Source organism: Solenopsis invicta, chromosome 9 (assembly GCF_016802725.1).
Source record: "Solenopsis invicta isolate M01_SB chromosome 9, UNIL_Sinv_3.0, whole genome shotgun sequence".
Taxonomy (NCBI): domain Eukaryota; kingdom Metazoa; phylum Arthropoda; class Insecta; order Hymenoptera; family Formicidae; genus Solenopsis; species Solenopsis invicta.
Window position 1 is genome coordinate 290,340 of NC_052672.1, and position 22,595 is coordinate 312,934.

The 22,595-nt window shown below is 30.9% G+C and overlaps 1 protein-coding gene across 3 annotated transcripts in view; it reads right to left on the bottom strand.

The window, feature by feature from the left end:
• Positions 1-22,595, bottom strand: part of LOC105203142 (protein O-mannosyl-transferase TMTC2) — a 368,927-nt gene that overhangs the window by 67,546 nt on the left and 278,786 nt on the right. For all 3 annotated transcript variants that reach the window (XR_005575593.1, XM_039453793.1, XM_039453794.1), the window contains exon 6: positions 11,839-11,924. Coding sequence is in view for 2 of the 3 variants with exons in the window: in XM_039453793.1 (XP_039309727.1) it covers positions 11,839-11,924 (86 nt within the window). In the remaining variant the exon portion in view is untranslated. The remainder of the gene's footprint in view (positions 1-11,838; positions 11,925-22,595) is intronic.

Here is a 22,595-nt window from a genome sequence, read left to right on the forward strand (position 1 = left end):
TCCGCGTTCCAGTAATCGGCTGAACTTCCACGACAAGCGAGTGAACTTCGAATGAATAAAGTTTGCGGACCGAGGGAAAAAGTAGACCGCGCGCCGCGCTTCTTTCTCTTTGTTTTCGCGGAGCCGTTGATTAATCGATGATAATACGTCGACTTTAGCGTCGACTAACTTTAAGAAATAGCCCTTAAGTGGCGGCGTGGCGGCGGTGTGCTAGCGGCATGAAACTTATCTTTCGGAAAATGTCGAATTAATTGGCATTTTGCTTGTAGCAGCTTATATGAGAATAATAAGATGCTGACACATAAGATTTATACAGGTTTGTTAAAATTACCGAATGTTATTTTAAGAGAGGATTCTTTGAAATATTCTAAGACAAAGATACGAAAATGTCGAGGCTATAATGGTTTATAAATTATTAGCGAAATTTACGAATCAAGAGGCAGCTGATATTTCGAACACTCAGGCAAGATGTTATGACACGTAAAAGTGCTACCATGGGCTCCTTTAACATTTAAAAAATAGTTGCAGTTATCATAACCATTTAACTACAATTCATAGTTTTTGTCACTTTTGATATCAACTATGTACTTATAATTATTTTAACCACATGCAAAATTATAGCTATTAATAATTATCACTGTGTAAATAATAAATGAATGTTTAAAAAATAGTTATATTTATTATAACTGTGATTGCATTTACTATATGTTTATTTTACTTTTATTATCCGTATCGTGATATTTTACAATGTCACCAGTTGAAATTATCACAGCTAAAATGTTTTCATAGTTACAACTGTAAACATAAGATTATTATTAGCAACATTATAGCAAGAGTAACTATTAAAATAGAGCTCCTAATTAGTTCAGGATGCAATTATAGTCACAAATACCAATTACTTTCCTCTTTGTATATAAATGTGCAAATAATATTTTTATTAAGAAATTATTGCTGCTATATGGAACCTATTTGTACATCACATAATTGATATCGAAGCATATTACAAAATACCAATTCATAATCGAAACATTATGATATGTATAAACTGTCAAAATAAATTCATAATCATATTCATTTGCCTCGTACATGACAAATGTGTTTAGGATAATATTGATAAATAAACTATTCTTTATGCGAAAAGAATTTAATTTATATCGTCTTCAATAGGTCACACACAGCTGAATAAGCATAATACACATAACAAAATAAATCATAATTTATCCAAGAATAAGTTTTTATTAACTTATTAATTAAAATCTAATAAATTAATAAATTAAGATTTCTCTTAATTTCTAATTTTAATTCTTAATTTTTAGTTTCAATTCTTGTTTCTTTCTTCACAAAATGTTACAAAATACTATATAAATTAATAAATATTAAATTAATGAATACATAATAAAAAGTTTTCAAATATAAAATAACATTGCCATTTTTAATACAATAATCTCTAATATATAATTTATGCTTCAGACAAGCAGATTACGATCAAAATTTATACCAATACCGGAATTCATTAAAGTTTCAAAATTTGTTTTTATATGAAACAAATAAAGATGATTATAATATTTATTTTGATAGCTCACATATAATAATCGTAATATTTTGCTACTAAATTAATATTTTATTATATTGTTTTTGAAAAAAGGAAGGGACTGACATATATTTGTTTACAATCTTTTACGAATAATTTCACCAGACATATAATTTAATTTAGGATTTTTTGTTATATCAGTTTTTATCCAAATTTTCACCACTTTTCTTGGTCTGATATGGATCAAATCCCTTTTTGTTCTAATTATTTTGAAATTACTTTGGATTTTACTCGTAATTGATTCGATATGAGACCTCAAGTCTGCAATAAAATTTTACAAGATCAATTGTATCGCTGATGATTTGAAACGAAAGTATTCGATGTGACTATAAAAATAATAAAAGTTTTTTTTTATAAGTCATGTGCGCCTTGTTACTTTCAGTAGCCTGTATTATCGTTTGATATTATTATGTGATATTTATTTTACGTTTGTAAAATGTACAAATAGATTCCGATATAAAATCTAAAATAATTTTTTAATAAAAATATTATTGCATATTTATATATAAAATCTCAACATTGTTAAAAAAGCCCGATTTATCATATCAGTTTTAATGTGATAACATTTGTCATATCACATGACTAAGCGCGCGAATGTGCCAGCTGTACGAATTGTGAACTTTAAATTATTTATTCGAGTAATTTGAAAACTATTATAATCTTTTCTCGTATTAGATTTTTCGTTTTAGAATATTCCAAAAAATCCATTATAAGGATATCCGGTCAATATTGGAATATCCTGTATGAATAATTATTTGCTTGTTTAAATAATTTATTTTATTAAATTAACTCGAATAACACGTATGTCCAAAATCGGGATATAAAACGTAGAGAAAATGTCTTGAAAATATTTTTAAGAGATTTTATGTCTAAATATTAGACGTAGTGCTATCTGGATAATGTGTATATAGAAGAAACCGGGATAAATCGTTAGACGGGGTAATTCGATAATTAGAAATATCTTTTTATGGGTACATATTAAAAATTTACTTTAAACACTGTAAACATGTCCTAATGTAACGATGTTGCTAACAAAGTTTTGTTGGCAACAGCGTCATATTGAAGTCGTAGTAGTGAAAAATGTGTTTTGCGACAGTCGAAGTAATTTCTGATAGTCAGCATTTCTTTGAAATTTAAGTAAGATAATAAGGTTTTTTTGAAAACTTTGAATGTATCGTGTCCAGTTGAATGTATTTGAAACATTTCATGTTTACTTTTTGCTGTGATGTCTATTTTTGTCGATCATACGCAATAATGCGCACAGTTGATTTTGGGGCTATTCGTAATATCGAGCACCGGGGCGATTTGTTAATACTGATTACAGTGCCTAGGGGTAACTCTAACCTTACGTTGATTGCGTTACAAACGTCTACGCAGAGTTAAGTATTGAGGTAAACTGAAGTTCTTCATTGATTTAGTTCAAACTTGATAATATTGTGTATTTTAGTAGAACATGAATATGAATATAAAATCGTTGCTTTTAAGCAGGTAAAAGGTTATAAAGCGATAAAGTGACACTTGTGAGGTTAGGAAATCTGTCACATCGATGGCATAAAAAGACATGCAAACGTGTATGCTTGTATTTGTTTTTTTTATACCTATATCCTTTTTTAAATAAAAGAAAGTCTTAACGACAGTTTTTTTATAGTCTTTCAACTTAAAACACAAATTTTGGGATATTCCCGCACTAGTTACGAATTACCCCAGGCTTGAGGTTATTCGTAATTCTTGGCATTGGTCGACATTTTTATATGTATTTCAAAGCAAGTACACTTTCATGTTTTATCTATACCGGCAATTTATTGAAGGGAAAGATTCAACCTTTCAAACCGTCCTATGTTTTCTTTTTTTTAATGAATATAGAACTCAGGAGACACAAAAGAAAAACAGGTCTAACGAATAGCCCCGGTCTCCCCTAATTAATAAATACATATATTATATCATGTCAATGTCTGATATATCGTCAAATTAAAATTTATTAAAAGTAAATAACTTTTTCTATTAATGTATCATTTTGAGAATTACTTTTCGTAGATATTGATATTATTATCTGTTTCACAACGTATGAAAATCTGTGCTTATCTTCTTTGATGAAACAATTAATGAACACTAATAATAAAAAGTTTTAGGAATATCAAATAATATTATCATTGCAAAACACCATTTAATATTACGTAAGACGTAAGCTGTTCTGCGATTAAGATAATTATACTTCTAATTTATTTAACGAGATTTTGCTAGCTTTTTATTCCCAACGGCAAAATTAGCCAGCGGCCTTATAAAATTAAACATTCTAATGCATGTAGATGCAATTGCGGTCGTTTCCCTGGAGGAGCTTTACATGTGAGCAAGCTTTTTAGTTTTCTCGTGCAATAATCGTCAAAAATTTCTAGTACAATGACCTTTCCATTTTCATTCTCGCACACCAGGTTGCATAACCACACACGGGATTCATTTTTCATGATAAATTTAAGCCGCGTGTTTATTTAATTGCTTCTTGCGGTTTAATTAAATTTCAGCGCTCAATAAAAAATCTTAGATAATCCCTACGCAAAAAGAGGTAGATTTCCATCCATATTTTTCAGCCGTTCTTATCTTTATTCATGAAAAAAGAAAATGATGGCTCGTGTAATTAGAGTAATCGGATTTCGTAACATTTTTTAATGATAAAATTAATAATCTTCACTTCTTAATGACACTACTAAATATTTAAAAGTCAGTAATCTGATTAGTTCCATAAATTATGCGCGAGTTTCGATACAACCCTAAAACGAATCTTAAAAATATTGTTTATTTGATTACGCGACCGCTTTTTACGCAAGCATAATCTTCAAAGCCAAATAATTCCGGATATTTTACTGTATCGAGACCAAAGACTACATCATCAAATTTTGTTCTAAATATTCATCCTGAAGAAATAAAAGTTCTTTAAAAAATTTATAAAGACATTTACACAATATGTCTGTTTTAAGTTCCCAATAAGAAGATCCAAGCTTTTTACAAATAACAAGTATGTATACGAATAAGCTTCGATTTTTAGATTATTTCAGAATATTTCTCTAATTGTAGTAAAAAAAGTCTATTTTAATATTTTTTAGAATATTAATTGATTTTGAATTTCTTATAATCTTATGTAAATTGTTTTGTTACTAAGAACTTTAATTTAGTATATAATACAGCCATTGACAAAATTATTAGGCACCCTATTTATTTTACAATTTTTTTAAATAATGGAAATAAAAAACATTGTTATTTTTATAAATTTTTATAAATCTTTATAAATGTTATCAAAAAGCAAGGGTGCCTAATAATTTTGTCAATAGCTGTACTTTTTAAAGTAAAAGATTTTTTACAATTACGTGAAGATCTTTCCAAATGCTTATTTCTCAACTGAGTGATCGTCTGCGTGCTTTCGCGAGCTCGCATGTACTTTGTAATAAATTCCGATCTTGCGGTATAAGTGCTGCGTTTTGAGTCGACGATATAGTCGGATCGATGCGTTAGTAAACTTCTCCGGCAACTTTTAAGCTTGTTTAAAGTACCAACTTTTATCGGCCATTACTCACATCGAGTGGGCGGATTTTAACCGATTAGTTCGCTATCAGAATCGATAGACTATAGATATCAGCAGTGTATAACGTGAAATGAAAGTACGGGACCTGATAAGTAAAATCTTCTACAGCGCAAGCAGCACTATTAGCAGGTAGAAATTTGTATTTAATAGCTTTGAGTGCACAGTAAGACTAGCGTTTGCGTAAAGTTTCAATTATTTTTGTTGATCAGCAGTGTTATTTGGTATAAATTTTTCTTCTTTATTGCGTACCAAGCAATGATCAGTAATAGAATATTTTAAATGCGCTAGAAAATTGTGCATTTAAAAAAATTTATGGGCATTTAAAGATCTACATAGAGAGAGTAAAGACAAAAAGAAGCACTCTTTTGCATCATAACAATGCAGGATCATATTGTACATGAAAATAATAAAGTTAATGACGATCTTCAAATACATGATTTACATGATTGTTTCCCTTATCACCTGGCTTTTTTGTATATTTTAAAACTTGGTATTGCTGATAATGGCTCAGTGCATCCAAAATGTTCCAATTTAATGTGTGAAATTTAATTTTATAGTAATAAATGTTTTTCGAAGATTTCTTTAAACTAACAAATTTCTAAATAAATGTTTTTTCAAACGCAAGATCTTATTTAAGCTCGTTACTTAGCCTTAACTACTTATTATTTTTGTTGCGTATTACCATTATGAGTTTAATATTTTATTAATATTCATGATTGTGTGTGTGTGTGTGTGTGTGTGTGTGTGTGTGTGTGTTTTCACCCTTTATATAATCCGGATTTGGTAAAGTTTTGTTTCACCAAAGAGATGAGAAAGATATTGACAAGTTAACATCTTTCGTCAAACATCAAAGTTCAAGTTGTTGTACGCAATTAAATCAAAAATAAATCAGACCAGTTTCTGTGTGGAAAGTTTTTGAATGAAAGATGAATAAAGCATTTGAAAAATGTATTATATACTGTATGACAATATAGAATAATAAAAATGTAAGTTTGAAGAAAAACAAATTTACTTTATTCTAAAGTCGGTTTAACTGTTTTTTTTATTTTTTTGTCTTAAACGTTTTATAAAAATAGATACCTTGCTTATTAATTCACTTTTGTAATGTCGCGTTTATTTTCTATATGTATTGTATACATAAGTTTATACATCGAACAAAAACATGATTGAGACAATATTTATTTGACACTAATGTCGCGTTCAAAGATGTTGAAGAAAAATACAAACGGAAGGAAAAGGACGGAAAATTAATTAAATTCGAATTAATTTTACAAAGGAGGATAAGGAAAATAGAAGGAGAGATGAAGAAAGATAAAGATAGATATCTTTAATTTCTAGAACGTTCTAAGGTATCCTCTCAAACGCTATAACAGTGTGCATATAAAATAAACAAAAAAAAAATAGTTACAAGATTGAAACTAAATAAACTGACATATTAAAGAATAATACAAATATAAAAGAATAGATACAAATATGAAAAACCAGAAAAAAGAATAATAAAATACAAAATAAAAGAAAATACAAATACATACAGCAATTTATATTACAAACAAATGTAGATTGAAAAGAATTGAATTTACAAGAAAGGAAAAGAAAGAAACAATAATGAATCCTACACGAAAAATAGTCAAGCGCAAGCGTAAATACATGCGCAAATACACGCGAGAAAAGGCAAAAAAGCAAGACTACATTCATTCAAATTTGACTCAAAAGGTGTTCATAAAATTCTGCTTTAAAGTCTGTAAGAGATTTGGCTTGACGGAAAGAGAGAGAAAGAAGTAGGGAGAAGAGAGAGAGAGAAAGAGAGAAAGAGTCAATATTGTCAACCAGTAATTTAGTCAACATTTGTTTATTGTTTGCATTGGTTATTTTTGTTCAGTCAACATAGAAACCGCAAATGCAAGCGATGTATAGGAAACTTTGCAAACACTGTTGCAACTTTCATTTTCATATGCAAGAACACATCGAGCGTGACAAACAATTTAGGAAAACTTGTTAATATTTAGCTAGGATGTTGACATGAGAAATCGGCAACGTACTAAATACAACTTGTACATAGAGTATATTTATTTGTCTATTCTAATATTTGCTTCTGTCAATTTCTGTTTTAAAAATTGTACATGTCACAAACATATTAAATCAAAGTAAAAATATTTTAATGTACTGTCGAATAAATACATGGAAGGAACTTTTGAATTATCTAAAAATTGAACTAGATACATGTCTGAAAATAATTTTGTTGGACCATTCAAATTACGTACTACGAAGAATTAGAGCATGATGAGCAATGTTGCAAAAAATATTTAGTTTTTATGAACTAGCTTGAAGATCCCTTTATAATAGTCCAATAAAGTTTTTAGATTTGTATCTAACTAAATTTTTAGATAATTTAGCAAAATTTTTTTCTGTGTAAATATCAGAAATTAATTGAAAAAAATCTATAAAGTTCTCTCACAGAAAATATGAATAATCCAAGTTTGATTTATATTTTCACTTAAATGTTATTTAAATATTATGAAAAAGCTTCTTTTCAAAAGGTACAGTTTTTGCTTTTTGAAATAACGTAGCGCATATCCTCACATAAAAGATACTACAAATTTTATGGAGGCAATTAGTTATTTATAAAGAGAGACGACCGTCTCTCGCAAGATACCTTTCGTTTTAAAAATGAAACATGTTAATATAGAGGAACGACATCCGAAATTGCGCACATTTCACGTTTGCTTCCGTTTTCTTTTCCGGTTACGAAGTATAAGCTTCGCGAATTCGATCGCGCTCATATACAGACCGTTTCACGTCGTTCCGGATAGGAAACGCTTTCAGGTCAGGAAACAGGTACATGCGTCGTATAGAAGCAATATAATCGATATTGTACGTTACGGAAAGGCGTCCCTTTCGTAACGAACCGCGTCGTTTAAAGTAAATTGTCGTACGCGGATCGTGTGCACGGTATCGCGTAATACGAACTCACCACCGTTTCGCGCTCGCATATCCCCGCGATAAATATTCGTTTTCCCGGCATTTGCCGAAACTCATTGCGCATGCAAACCGTCCGCGTATAAATTTATACAAAATTATATCTCTCTTTGAACGTGTCGTTTGGATTTCCGCAGCGTGTGTGTGTGTGTGTGTGTGTGTGTGTGTTTGCGCGTTATTCTTTGTTTGCAACGCCAATACTTTTCTCGATGTGCATCTGATAAATCCGACGTGACATTAATCTGTCGCACGGTTCGTACGCCGTATGTTAAAATTTTACTGGGCAAGATTTTTCAGATATTTTTATGAATTCAAAATTGCCTTTTTTATTGAAAAAATACAAGCGCCAACGTATTTCATTATTAATAAGCTCGTTCGGAATACAATTAAATAAAGCTTTATTATCCGCTCAAATTTCAGTAAATATTATTAAAAATTTGCAAATAAAGAGAGAGAGAGAGAGAGAGAGAGAGAGAGAGAAAAGTCACTCCACCAACGCAGGTTTTCTAAAACAATACCTTATTTTGCAAAAATTAAACATTGCACTTTATTAATACTGATAAAAACATGATCTGCTTAGAATTAAAGTGCAACCTTGCCAATGACTTGTTTCTATATAAAATCTGCTAAAAATGAATTCCATAAAATAAAAAAAATATATATATAATTTTTATGCAAAATGCATAGTTTAAACAAGAATGATTATATTATTGATAATATTAGATCATTTTACATGTTTTTAGACTCTTAAAACAATTATATTTCTTAAAATTGGGGTGCAGCGTAAACTGGCACATATGTCGATAAAATAAGCTAGTTAATACCGTATAAAATGGTATAAAAGGCACAATACTATAAGATTTATTTATTGAGTTAGAAATCTAATCATCTATATTGTCGCGTTACATGTTGCCTCTTGCTGAACAGCATATAAGATATTATATTTGTACACAAATTGATAGAAAATTGTTTATATCAAAGAGAAGACTCCCAAGAATCTTCATATACATTAATTTCTAATTACATTTACAAATAACTCAAACAAAAAAGCAAAAAAAAATGTAAAATTACCTATATCGATTATATCGGGACTCATTTTATCAAGTGCTCTCTTTTGTTTATCTTACGGAAAATTTAATTATTGCAAAATTTGAAAGATATTGTAAAAATTGCAATATTATCTGACAGAAGACAATTTCCAATTTGTATTTGTTTTCAAAGCAAATTTTTTACTTTTAGTTTTTGTTTACGAAATATATTTCAAGCAAAGTAATACTTATATCGATATCGTGGCCTTCCTCTTTTTAAAATAAGCTGAAAAGCATTTAGCGTACTAAGAGAAAAGTGTTTGGTATTTGTAACTACAATTGCATGACAAAATAATTATAAATAAAATAATTCCTAAACAAAATAATTATTAATAAAATAATTATATAAAAGCTTTATTTTTATAATTATTACTGCTATAATGTTAGTAATAATAACCTTGTACTTAATTCATAGTCCTATGATTTATAAAACATTTTATAATATTTTATAAATTACAATAACTTCAAATATTAATTAGAGTTTGGAAACATTACTTTTTCATTATCTTTTTGCTGTAGTAAGTCATTAAATTTTGAAGCTACATTATTTCATAATCAATGTTAAATGTAATAATAAATATTAAAACTTGAAACTCTTTAATCTTATACGTACAGCGAGTTTTTCTTTATATTAAACTTATCTAATAATTTTGTTTTTTTATTATTAACTCATTTTCACAAGACTTCAGATTAAACATCTTTTTTTTCAAATATCAATGTCATTATTAATGCGTTACGATAATTACTGCCAGTACTGAAAGTAAAAATCTATAGTATATTTATACATATGTATATGTATAATGTATAAAACATAAGTTATTCAATATTGACAGTGGCTATTGGAATGCAGCCCAGAATACAAAGTACTATATCAGAATATTATCTAATAGATCGGGTGATTAGCGCGCGATCTATTAGATGGATATAACAATAATAAAAACTAACGATAAAAGTAACGATTAAATTCGTTACTGTAAAAGTATAATGACTGTTACCATGATAGACAACAAAAAGTAGCGAAAATAATAACGGCGTTACAAGTAATGTGTTACATGTCATATAATAAATAATAAAATATCAAGATATATAGATAATAAAAATGAAATAAACATTTTTATACATTATAGAAAATGCAATCGCCATTACACTGAATATAATTATTTTTTAACATTTGCTTAATATTCACGTAGTAATAATAATAAAAAACTATGATTTGCTTGATTAAAACAAGTATAAACATTGGGTGGGACAATTGGATAAAACAAAAATGCGTAGTGTTTGTTAGTAGACTTGCAGTCATCGACGACGACCAAATCGTTTAATTGAAAATAGTCCACGTCACACGATATGGAACATTGCAAAGACACTCCACATATTTCCACAATATGTACATTTGCACATAAATCTAAATGCAAATATCTAAACATTGTCTTCGAATTTTACTTTAAAAAGACTTCCAACTTTTGTTCGAATCCGATATACAATAACTAGCGTCAAAAATAACTATAAATGATGCAATAGTTGCAATCATTTTTTCTGTCAATGCACGTTTAGTACCGAAACGTTGAGTCCAAAATTTCCCTCACGAAAAAAGATATAGATTTCAAACACGTTCAAGTCTCCGCCATTAAAATTAATGTTCCCGAGACACCCCTCGTGCGCGCAAGCTAGGCGTCGAAATCTAATCTGCATTCTGTGCTCCACTTCACGCTGCAGATGTGCCCGCAGAGTACCAATTGCGTTTTCGGGTTAGCGGCGATATCGGCCTTTACGGAGGAAAAACATCTGGGGACGCGGAAATCCCGAAATGGCACGTGAAGGAGCCATAAAATCGATATTGTAACGCGACGAACTATCTCGCACGGTAACGAACCGCTCCCACATCGGTTGGAGTAAATCGGGGATCGTACATACTGTATCGGGGATATACGTGTAACAAACGAGCCGCTCATCTTTCTTTTTCCCCGCTTTCTCCTTTTTTCCGCCTCCTGCGGGTCCTCTTCGACGCGCGCCCTTAAGTCTAAGGCCATAAAGACTGGAGTCTCATGGGTAAAAGGCGGCTCGTTAAGGACCGCGAGCCGATCTCTCAGCTTCCAGCGGTAAGCACGGTTGTATACATGGACCCCAGGGGGGCTTACTACACAAGAAGAGTAAAGCAAGCCGGAGAAATAGTGGCGGGATAATATGTGTGTCTATAGTACCTCCAAGGATTATTATATTGATCATAGAGAGAGATATGGCGAAAATACGCGACGATGAAGCGAGAAGAGTTCGAGGAAACGAGCGTCTTATTGGCTAAAAATAGAACGTTAAGAGATCGATAAATATATCGGATAAAATGGATGAGTTCGCGACGGTTTGTCTTCATTTCCCACAAAGACGCTACCGAGGCGCGTGAAGGGGCAGTAGTGTATTTTTTCGTGATCTTTGAAGGATTCTTCAATGACCAATCAAACGACAGTAACGCGAATCCATCAAATAAATGTTAATGGCGCTCAAATATATTAAGTTGTCCGGATGACCATAGACTCGAGAGCTTGGTTAACGAAGCCGACGACGTTGCGCGCGGTCTCTAAAGTCGGAAAAGGAGATGTAATTAAAGGACTTACGGACTAACGAAGGTCGGAAATGAATGGCCCGTTGATAACTCAAAATCGCCTCGTCGTAATTCTTTCTACCCTGCTGCAAGATGCCCCTGTAACAGAGAAACAAAGTTTCTTGTGAATGCACATTCTAACGTTCTCAATTATAGGATAAGGTAGTGCAATTTTAAACTCTTAACGTATATTTTTATTTTTTTTGAAACAAAATACCAACTAACATTTTAACTTTAGCGAAAGTTTGCTGTCTCAACTAGTTAAAATATGAATATACGTGGAAAGATCAATTTTGCTGAAGTATTTAAAAATTTTGCTAGATACAGATGTAAAGATAATTTTGTTGAACCATCAAAATAATTATGAAAGACGTTCAAGTATGATAATCTATCTCAGAAAAGTGTTTGAAAATATTTCAATAAATATTTCAATTTTGAATATGACACACAAATTGTGTATTTTCTCATAAATAAACCGTTTTTTAGCGGCTACACTCAGAGACAAAAAACAATAACAACTATAAATTTGTGAACAAATAGCACTTCAACTATGTATTACAAAATTGTAATAAACGCAATAATAAATTATATGAACTAAGAAAGTACAGCAATATGAACCATTTGTATTAAAACTGTTGGATATTGTTGAAAGATACTAATGCAAATTTAAGTGGCGGAAAAATTGAATCGAATTAGATTTAAACTCGGGAACCATCGATCGTACTTATTCCTGGCAGTTAGGGCCCTGCATCACTGCTATCACAGTTATTCCGATCGCACACTTAATCGATCGTATTGAAAGCAAATAATTGTTATTTGAATTATTTGTAATAAAGTCTATATAACTATTATGTAATTATAGTAAAGATAATATTTCACTGTAAACCAATAATTAATAGACAAATATTGCCATATATCGCAATAATTATATGAATAGTTTATTGAACTGTGTATCGTACATTGATTCTGCGTATAAAATTTGTCACCACTATACATTTTTCTTTGAGTGTACACGTTTTGTAGTGATAGAAGAGAAATTAACACAAAGAGAAATGTTATTACTAAACATTACTGTATTGCGTTTAGATCTACAGGGTGATTATTAATAGTTGGAACAACTATTTACCATAAGAGATGACTTACCGACTGCACCGCATGTAATTTATATGGAGTGAAGTTAGTAAGTCATCTCTTATGGTAAATAGTTGTTCCAACCATTAATAATCACCCTGTATATGTATACATATGTAATATCACATCCACAATTATATTCACCATCAAAAAAAGCTTATTAATTAAAGAAAAGAGCTTTCCACGACTTTTACGCAGTGAAACTAGCAAGTAAATGATTTTAGTAAGAATAGGTATCAAGTTTGTACGGATAAAATGCAATCAACATAATAAGCAAACAGGCCGAAAAACAAGCATCCAAATAAAATGTTGATTTTTAAAATCACGTTTATTTTAACATTCATTAGCTTAAAAACACGCAAAAATACTTTAATCACTAAATTGAACAAATTGAACTCTCGGACGTTTCGACACACAGCCTTCATCGGCGAAGTAAAAATTATTATTAAAAATGCAACGATAATGTTAGTTGATAGAACTTCCACATCAATTAAGTCGAAAAATATACATATGTCAATAAATCAGAGTCCACATTCAAGTGAAACGACACGTCAAAATTAAAAATATCGGATAAACAAAAATAAATAGATTAAAAGCAGTATAAACAATGCGAATTACGGCCAATAAAGTTAACGCGAATAAAAATAATATAACGAGGTACAGTGCGTTGCATTGATGCCTGGGGTACCGATTTTAAGGATCACGTTTCTTTCTTGATTAATTTTATGTTCATGACTGAATGCTGCGGTGATCGTTGACAGCAGCATTTGGTCATGAACGTAAAAATAACTAAGAAAGAAACGTGGTCCTTAAAATTGGTACCCCAGGCATCAATGCAACGCACTGTACGTGTACAATCATCATAATATTATACATAAGAGCAAAATACTGTGATAAGTTTCGATTTCCGAGGTGTCATTTTCTGAAATCAGATCCTCGATGATAGACAAGGATGTTTTAACATCACAACTTTCCTTAAGTAATTGCATAAAGTTAATAGTTTTAAACAGTCAAATAGGAAGTAGTCCATAAGTAAAATCCAACCAATCGTGAGTACACAAATGTATCAAAACCGCTGAATTTTATAAACAAATAATATGCTAGTCTTCTTAAACCAGGTGTAAAGATCCAAGACGATGTGTCGTATTTAAAGTAAGTCTCTAAACAGATAATTGTTAACAAAACGAGATCAGTATTACCAAACTTGAACCTCGAAAATCTCATTTCATTCGGAACTGTGCCATATTCGAAATTGCACTATTTTATCCTGACATTTTACATTATTGTAATTTTCATTTCAACAAGGAAAAAGCAGTTAGTCAAAGGATCGATAAATGTGTCGAATTAAGTAAGCAATGTCATACTATCTGACATTGAGAAGAGCAAGCATTAACAAAGCAAATTAATTGTACAGTACAGTTTGCTTTTATTACGGTATATTTCAAGCTTCGAAAGAGCAAAGGGGGAGGGTGTATCTCTCCGATATAATATCAAAATGTCAAACGTCATGTGAAGAAAGGAAAAGTTTTCCGTCTCTTAGACAGTGAGCGATTAATCTTCTCTCGAAGGACGTCACTTTCAGAAACGATATAAAAATATTACTTGTCAAGGCGATGACTTATCGCACGTGTGGTCGCCCACGTTCTACGCGGTGGGATTAAATTGCGAGCGCAATAAGCGCGATTCGTAATACCCGTACACCCCCGGGCGGGAAAGGGAGAGGGCGGGGAAACTCTTTCGCGAAGCTACATATTTTAGAAAGGACCCACCCGGCTTCGGGGCGTCGCGGCGATTAATCTTCCGGCGTAAGTTGTCACTCGAAAAACGATGAAAATATCACTTGTCGACAGGTGAAGTATAGTCCGAGCGGCCGGTAGTCGACTTGCGCAAGCACTGTCGCTGATATATATTTTTCTCGTCGCGCGTTATCGAAATCGAACCGGACAGTATAGCGCGCAGTTATTTTTCTTACCTCGCGTGTGTTGCATTATTTTTCTTATCCCTCCCCCGCCGCTTTCCTCCCCTACACAGATCAAAGTCGAGCGGAATATTACACGGGAATCCATATCGGAGATTTGAAAAATATTTGCGCTGCGCGTATCGTGTCTCCTCGCATTTTTCAAATTGCCACTCGAAAAATGGAATTACAATCTACATATGTTATTTAGGTAGTGTTTTCAGATGAGGAAAAAAAAAGAGAGAAGATAAACGCGCCCGTGCACACACGCGTCCATGATGATTTATTATGGAGATTGTTCATAAAGATTCGCGCGCCTCAAAATCTCGACCACGCGAACTTTTCTAACGAAGCGCGTTACGTTTACAATTTGAATTGGCTCGTAAATTACTGAGCGAACAAAGTTTGCTGTGCATTCCGCTCCGGTGCGTTTCTGCGCCTCACGCGAGAGACTGTATGCCGCTGCCTTTTTCGCCAGCCTCGTTAATGTCGAGATATAAATTAACGTCGGCAAATTCTCCGACGGAGTTGCCTTTTACGGGTTAGTAATCACTGAAAATCTTCGTCTATTCCAAGACATTTGTGAGACTCCCACCTCTCTTTCCTCGGAAACAACTAATTTGTTATCAAAATTATGGATGCATTTTGCGCGCAACCAAACCTTCGCGTCGGCGACGTAGCGTCGAAAAAATTATACTAATGAGGCGCTTTGTGAGCCTCTGCGACGAGCGATGAACTTGTGAAAAAAAAAAAGTGAAAATGACGAAGGAATAGGAGCCGAGGACGGGATATTTCCTTTCCTGGCGCGCTAACCCGGCAGGATGAAGAGAATCCCTGTTCGTTAACGAGCCGCTACTCTGCGTTCGTTAACTTTCAACAAGACGAAGACTCTCGCATATACATATATACATCCGTCACTCTGCCGGCACCTTCTCTTGTAACAATCTCCAATTTGCTCCAATTTGCAATTATACCCATATTCTGCTTAATTTGTTATTCAGTTCTCAGTCTACCGACCGTTTACCGACCGCGCACTGCAGCGATTTAATAAACCTTTCTCAAGTGATACAGACCTGTAAATCATATCGTAAACGTGCAGCGGTGAATCGCGAGAGACTGCAAGGTTGAAAGATTTACGTTAACACATTTCACGTATTCCAGACAATCCTAAATTTTTGTATTAATTTAATGCAAGATAAATGTGTTACTAAAAGAAATATTATGTAAAAAATTACCGCAAAGAAGCAACTTGTAAGCACATTGTGAAAGCATTTTTCTTCAATAATATTTACATTTATAATACTATTTTATATTTCGATTGTATTTCTTAAACAAAACTGAAACTAAAACTTGAAAATATAAATACAGACTAGTCGTGTATCAGATGACATAGGATTCTAAATATTTACGAATTTTACAGTACTTGAATTTTTCGCAAAATAAGCAAAATGAGCATTAGTAATAATCATATAAAGCGAGTCCCAAAACCGACATTGAGAGAGCTACAGTTTTCTTTTCTTGTCCTTTAACATGAATCATCTGTATAATTACAAATTAATATACGTATATATGAGAATGTGTATTCCTAGAAGTATTTTATTTCGATGTAAAACGTTTTACGTCGATTTATACAAATACAGCATAATTTTGTATTTATGTTAAAACCAGTCCTTGTTAAAACTGTTTGTGTTGAATACTTAACATATCTCGAAATGTTAATTTAAATTAAAGTGATTGTATTATTTGAATATTTTGTGTTGATATTCAACTTTCTTACATTGAAATAACAACTTAAAAACGAAAAAAATAACAAAAATTATGTAGTTGTAAAACATAAAGTCTAAGATAATTTAAATAATAACATAATCTAACTAACATAAATGAAAAAATGTATGTGTGAAGAATAGTTGAATATATTATAAATGTTAATGTGCTAAAGAAATATTTTCACACTATTTTTAAATTGTGTCGAAGAGTTGCATTTTTTGTGTTAAGTTTTACACAATATTTAAGTTTCTTTCTAACATATTCATCTTAAATTAACATAAAAATTTGAATGGTGCAGACGTTTGGGACATGCGGTATATATTAAATTTAATACAAATTTCTCAATTGTGTACTGTTTCTCAAAAGACGCAACATCTAATTATATAAAATTCTTATCTCTAATAGAATGGCTTTTATCTTATTTTTAAAACCGTATTAAGAGAAAAAAGGAAGAGAAAAATATAAATAAAATGATTTTAAGACACAACAAACGTGATTTAATATTACCAATAATATCACTATTGTTTAAACTCTGCAATTTTCAAATAGTGTTAGTAAAACAAGTGTAATGTATAAAAATTAATATAAGAATGTAACACTGACACAACTTGAAGCAAAATGTAAAAATATATTTCTTCAAAGTAAAATTAACATTTATAATATATGTATAAAATTAGCGCATACATTTTATTCAGTTATTTTAGAATTTACACTTTAAAATACATTACTTTTACGTTATTCATTCACTTACTCATAAATTGTGTATACTTTAACATTAAGAAATGTTGAATATTATATAATAAAATATTCAAATAATACAGTTACATTATGTTAACGCTTGGATATGTTAAAAACTCAACACAAAAATTTTAAGAAAGATTTGTTTTAACAAATACAAAATGCTTTTTATTGCGTATGAGTAAAAGTGACAGTTTGGATAATTATACAAGAGAATAATTTTCGATAGAACGAATTATATATTGACAAATAACATACAAAACTTTTTAATACTTTTAAAACTGGTCTGTATGAAAAATAACTTTTCTCTTTTATCTTTTAACGTTCCTTGAGCAATAATTTAGTTTTGTTTCCCACCAATCCAGTGAAAATATTTCACGATCACGCAGAAAGATATAACATTTTCTGTCTAATTCCTGTCACTATTGTTCGATCGAGAATTACTAGCTGGATGTGAAATTGAAGAACAGACGGTTGTGCCGGGGAACGAAAGACAAATCGCGCGCGTAATTCCCCGCTGTCGTTCGTTTAAAACGCGAAACTTAATAAAGCGACGTGGCGTGTCAAATGCTGTTACTGTCAAACTCGGCGCACACGGCAGCTTCGTGGCAGTTCAAACAGGTACACGTGTGCGGTTCATCGACAAAATAAACCGCAATCGTTTGTTGGAATCACACGAATATAATTATTCGAATTACCCTGGTTTCTAACAAGCAATCACTTTTACGAGAGTCTCCTGTAACGCGACAGTTATGCTTTGTGTTAGCCAATTTTGATAGCAAAGCAAGGAAAATTTCCTCGTCGGAAAATTTCATTTACATTTTCCATGACGAAACGAGAGAAATAAAAGACGGAAGAAAGCAAGGCGGCACGGATAACGCCAAATATGCAGGAACAGCTGCCGAATATATCTGACCGTTTACGCGGCGGACCAATAAAACAGAAACGTCGGTAAAACGTTTGGCATAACGCGAACATGACAATAAAAGCTCGGCAAGGAACATCGAAACCATTGCTTCGGTTACCGCGATTCACGACGCGCGTATCTAACGCGTATCTCACGAGACTGAAAATGCAAGCGCAATAGCGTTCCCTTTCTTGAGGCTAGTATTTTGAAACAAATAAAGGAAAGAAAAATAAAATGATGAAGTGAAAATAACGAATTACTAATTTTTTTAAGCTAATAATACATAACGAGCTGATGCTCAACTCGTTAGAAAATTCAACTAATAATAAATAATCTCTTATAATTTAATTTCACTCTGTCCACGAAAGTAGATAAAATAATAAGAAATATGCTCCGGATGCACTCATCTTAATTTATAAAAAAATAACAATTTTTTTCATTTTCTTTATAAATTTTTTTTATAATCACCCTGTAATAAATAATATAACTAAAAACATACAATGACGTACTATTTTATTTCAATATTTTTTTGTTTTTCGCATCGTGTAACATATTTATTAAATAAATAAATAAATAAATACAATGACTTTGGGTAAAAGATGACGAATGTCGCGCTTGAAAAAGATAATCCATTTGTGTATGCCGGTTATATATTGTTCGTTATTATGCATTTTAAACGTAACTGTATTAAATAATTATTAAATTTTTTAACGAAAAAAATAGGACTATTGCATACAGTAAGATTTATTTATATAGATTACCCTTATAAATAAATATCACTATATGCAACATTTCTATTTTTTATTTTTTAAATAAAAAAATAATCATGTTATTTTATAAAATATAAGAAATATATATCAGATTATTAGATCAACCAAAGACTAAAATTCTCTAAATATTGTATATCAAAATTTTTCATTACGTATAATATGTTTAACTTTATTTCTGACTTTGTAACACTTAATTGTGTTTAAAATGTATGTAAATAGTTAATAATTATTTTCGTGTTATCTTTAATTTTTTATTTTCAATTATATACTATAAGTAATTTCAAATTGTACCAGGTGTCCGGAAAGATCCGGATCAAGTTTATATTGTACAACGTATCAATAAAGTCAAGTAAAGTGAAAAAAGTTTATTTGATTTGTTAACGCTGAAACACACCGATCCTGTAAAATATGGAAACACATTTTCGGGTCTGGGAGACATTTTCAACTTTGAGAAGCTATAGCTTTGATTACAATCAATATTTTTCAACAATTTTTTTTCAATGAAAATTCAGAATCTCAGAAATGTGACCTCACAGATCCTAACAAAACTTTGCTGCCGTGCCGTTCAAATTCTAGTTGATCAAAAAAGTTAATCAACCATATCAATCAAGAGAGAAGATTTTAAACTTTTTTTACGTCCTGGTCCGAAGCTCCTATCTCATGCCGTCTTCACACAGCAAGCGTTCGAAACTTTATATAGGGTCTCTCACATCCATATGTGTGTTTAAATTTATATTTGAAGGCGTTTTATTGGCAAGTTATAAACATTCCAAAATTTTTATTAATTGATAAAACAATTATAATAAATGGTCGAGGTATATTCGAAAGAGTTTGGCAGTTCACTAAGTCGGTGAATAGAAGCCTCCATTCTTGCAGACAAAAAAATTTCCGAATATTCATTATAAGATATACTCGTATTTATTATATGATATAAAATACTCGTTTTTAAATTAATACATTACTCCAATATAAATATTTATTAAGACTTCCAATTTATGCATAAAGATGTTAGCTATAACGTCCAATTAATGAAAGTCTCTAAAATTTAAATCTAATTTCAATAAAAACAAAAAAATGTGTAAAAATATGGGTATCTAAAAAACGAGATAAAATACTGATCAAATTTCAGAAATAGTAAACAATACAAAATAAAGTGTAAACTAGCTTATTTATTTTCAAAATTATAATATTTATGTTTAAAACAAACTAATTAAAATATAGTTAAACATAATCACATCCTTATTGTCAACAATGCTACATAAAAAATTAAATACCATTATTGCACATGGGTAATAAGAAGCATAAAATTATATCAAATTATTAGATTATTATAAAATACAAACATTATCATCTAAATAAATATTATTCGTAACAAGAATAAAGAAACGTTTATATTTTTGTACTTGAGTAATTTAAAATTAAATAATCTAAATATTTTAAGAAAATAAAACGGTATTTCACCACCCCCTTCTCTCTTTTATTTACATCAAAGAAATTCGTTGTCGCACAAAGTAATCTGTTTGTTGCGCATATTTTGCAACATCTGCAACAATTTCCAAAGATTGCCACTTGAATGCCACTTCCTTTTAGAAAAATAAACCCTTATTCTATATTAGTAGCCTATTTCATATGACTTGTCTTTACCTTAGTTATTATTAGAATTAATAAATTTATATAAACTTTTTTCATAAATTTTACCTTATTAAAACATTGTGTAACTTTAATCTTAGGATCCTATATTAATAAAATTTTTTTAAATTATATTTTCCTTTATTGCGTTAAAACATTTTAATACCAAAATATAGTCAGAAGTTTATTACAAAACAAAAAATCTTTTTGTTTATAAAAAATTACATTTTTAACATAACTTAACTCCCCGTCTCATTTTATTTATTACAGATCAATTTTGATATCTTATCCGTATATAAAGATAAAAACGACAAAATTAACAAGTTCTTATGAACAAAACTTAAATTTTCTTTTTAATTTTAATTTATTCTTAGTGAAGTTAAATGAAAAAAGTAGATCAATAACGTCCTCGTAGAAATCAGTAAAAATTAGGCAAAAATATCGGCATTTTACCCCTTTTCTTCTACACAGACGTTGATGACGAACATCGATTGCTAATATCACCGACGATGACGTAAGCCTGCATGAAGTATAAAAATAAAATGATTAATATAACACCGAAGGCTATATCGGTCGAAAACAGATTTTCGTACTGAATAATTTTCTAGGTAAATTTACAAACATTTACAAGGTTCTCCAAACCTCATGCCGCATACTTGTCGAACTTAAAACACCGCTTTTTAGGAAGAACCAAGAAACGAAAATTAAATTAAGATTCAATTTAATTTTGTGATATTACATTTCTTGGTTTTAATTTAGATGTTCTACATAATAAATTATGTAAAAATAATCTGAATAAGTCGCTATTGTTGCTGTTTATATAAACATTTTCTGTCTGTGACACAGTTTGACTAAATTGAGTAATTTAATTAAGTTGTTACTAATAGTGTGAGATATAACAATTTGACATTTACGCTTCTCTCTCTCTCTCTCTCTCTCTCTCTCTGCTTTCACATCTTAAGGTCTTAAGTGATCCATATTTACCCGTCTAAAAGTCATTTTTCTAGATGTAACCTAAATTGATGTCTGTTTATATCAGAGAAAGGAAGTCGCTTTATAAAATCTATTCTTATACGATGTCTCTGTCATCCTCTGATTTATTATTAGAAGCATGTTAATGCTCCCTGAATGTTTCCATCAAGTGATATTGGAGAATCTTTGAACCCGCCCTTTGAACCCGCGGCGTTCCAGTTGTTTATTTAAAACTTTACCTTCAGTTCTATACAATTATATGAAATGCAATTTTCTGCAATTTATTATACTAGAAAATAGCGGTGTTCTGAAAGATGATAATTATTATAAATTAAGCAAGTTGCATAGCGTTGCGTAGAAACAAATATCCATTATTAAAATAACGGACTGAGTAATGCGAAATAAATCAAAGGATAAGCAAATAGACGAGTGAGCGAGTTCGTAATTTCATTAAAGTATTTAGATGTTTACACACTACTGGACGTTTCATCGATCGGACTATGTATGTCCCAGCTAACTAAATTTAACCAAACTTAACTCATACAACTTTATCTCAATGATAGCGATCGCGCTTGTTCCCCGTAGACCGCTTAATAATGGCATACGAAAAATTCGCAAACCTGGCCTGATTTAAGTCCGGCATAAAAATCCAGGCTCGTATAAAACGTATACGTAATTACACGTAAATGTGTGGATTAATGGGGAGAAAAAGAAAGAAAGAAATTCTCATTAGTATTAAATTGTGTTTCAGATTGTCCTTGCGTAATTAAACGTATAATTACAAGTAAAAATCGATGGAGAGGCGAAAGCTTTTATCATAATAACGAAGAATGCGTTACGATAACGATACGTACGGCATCATTATAATTACGCGCGGCGAGAAAAAGCGGAACCATAAT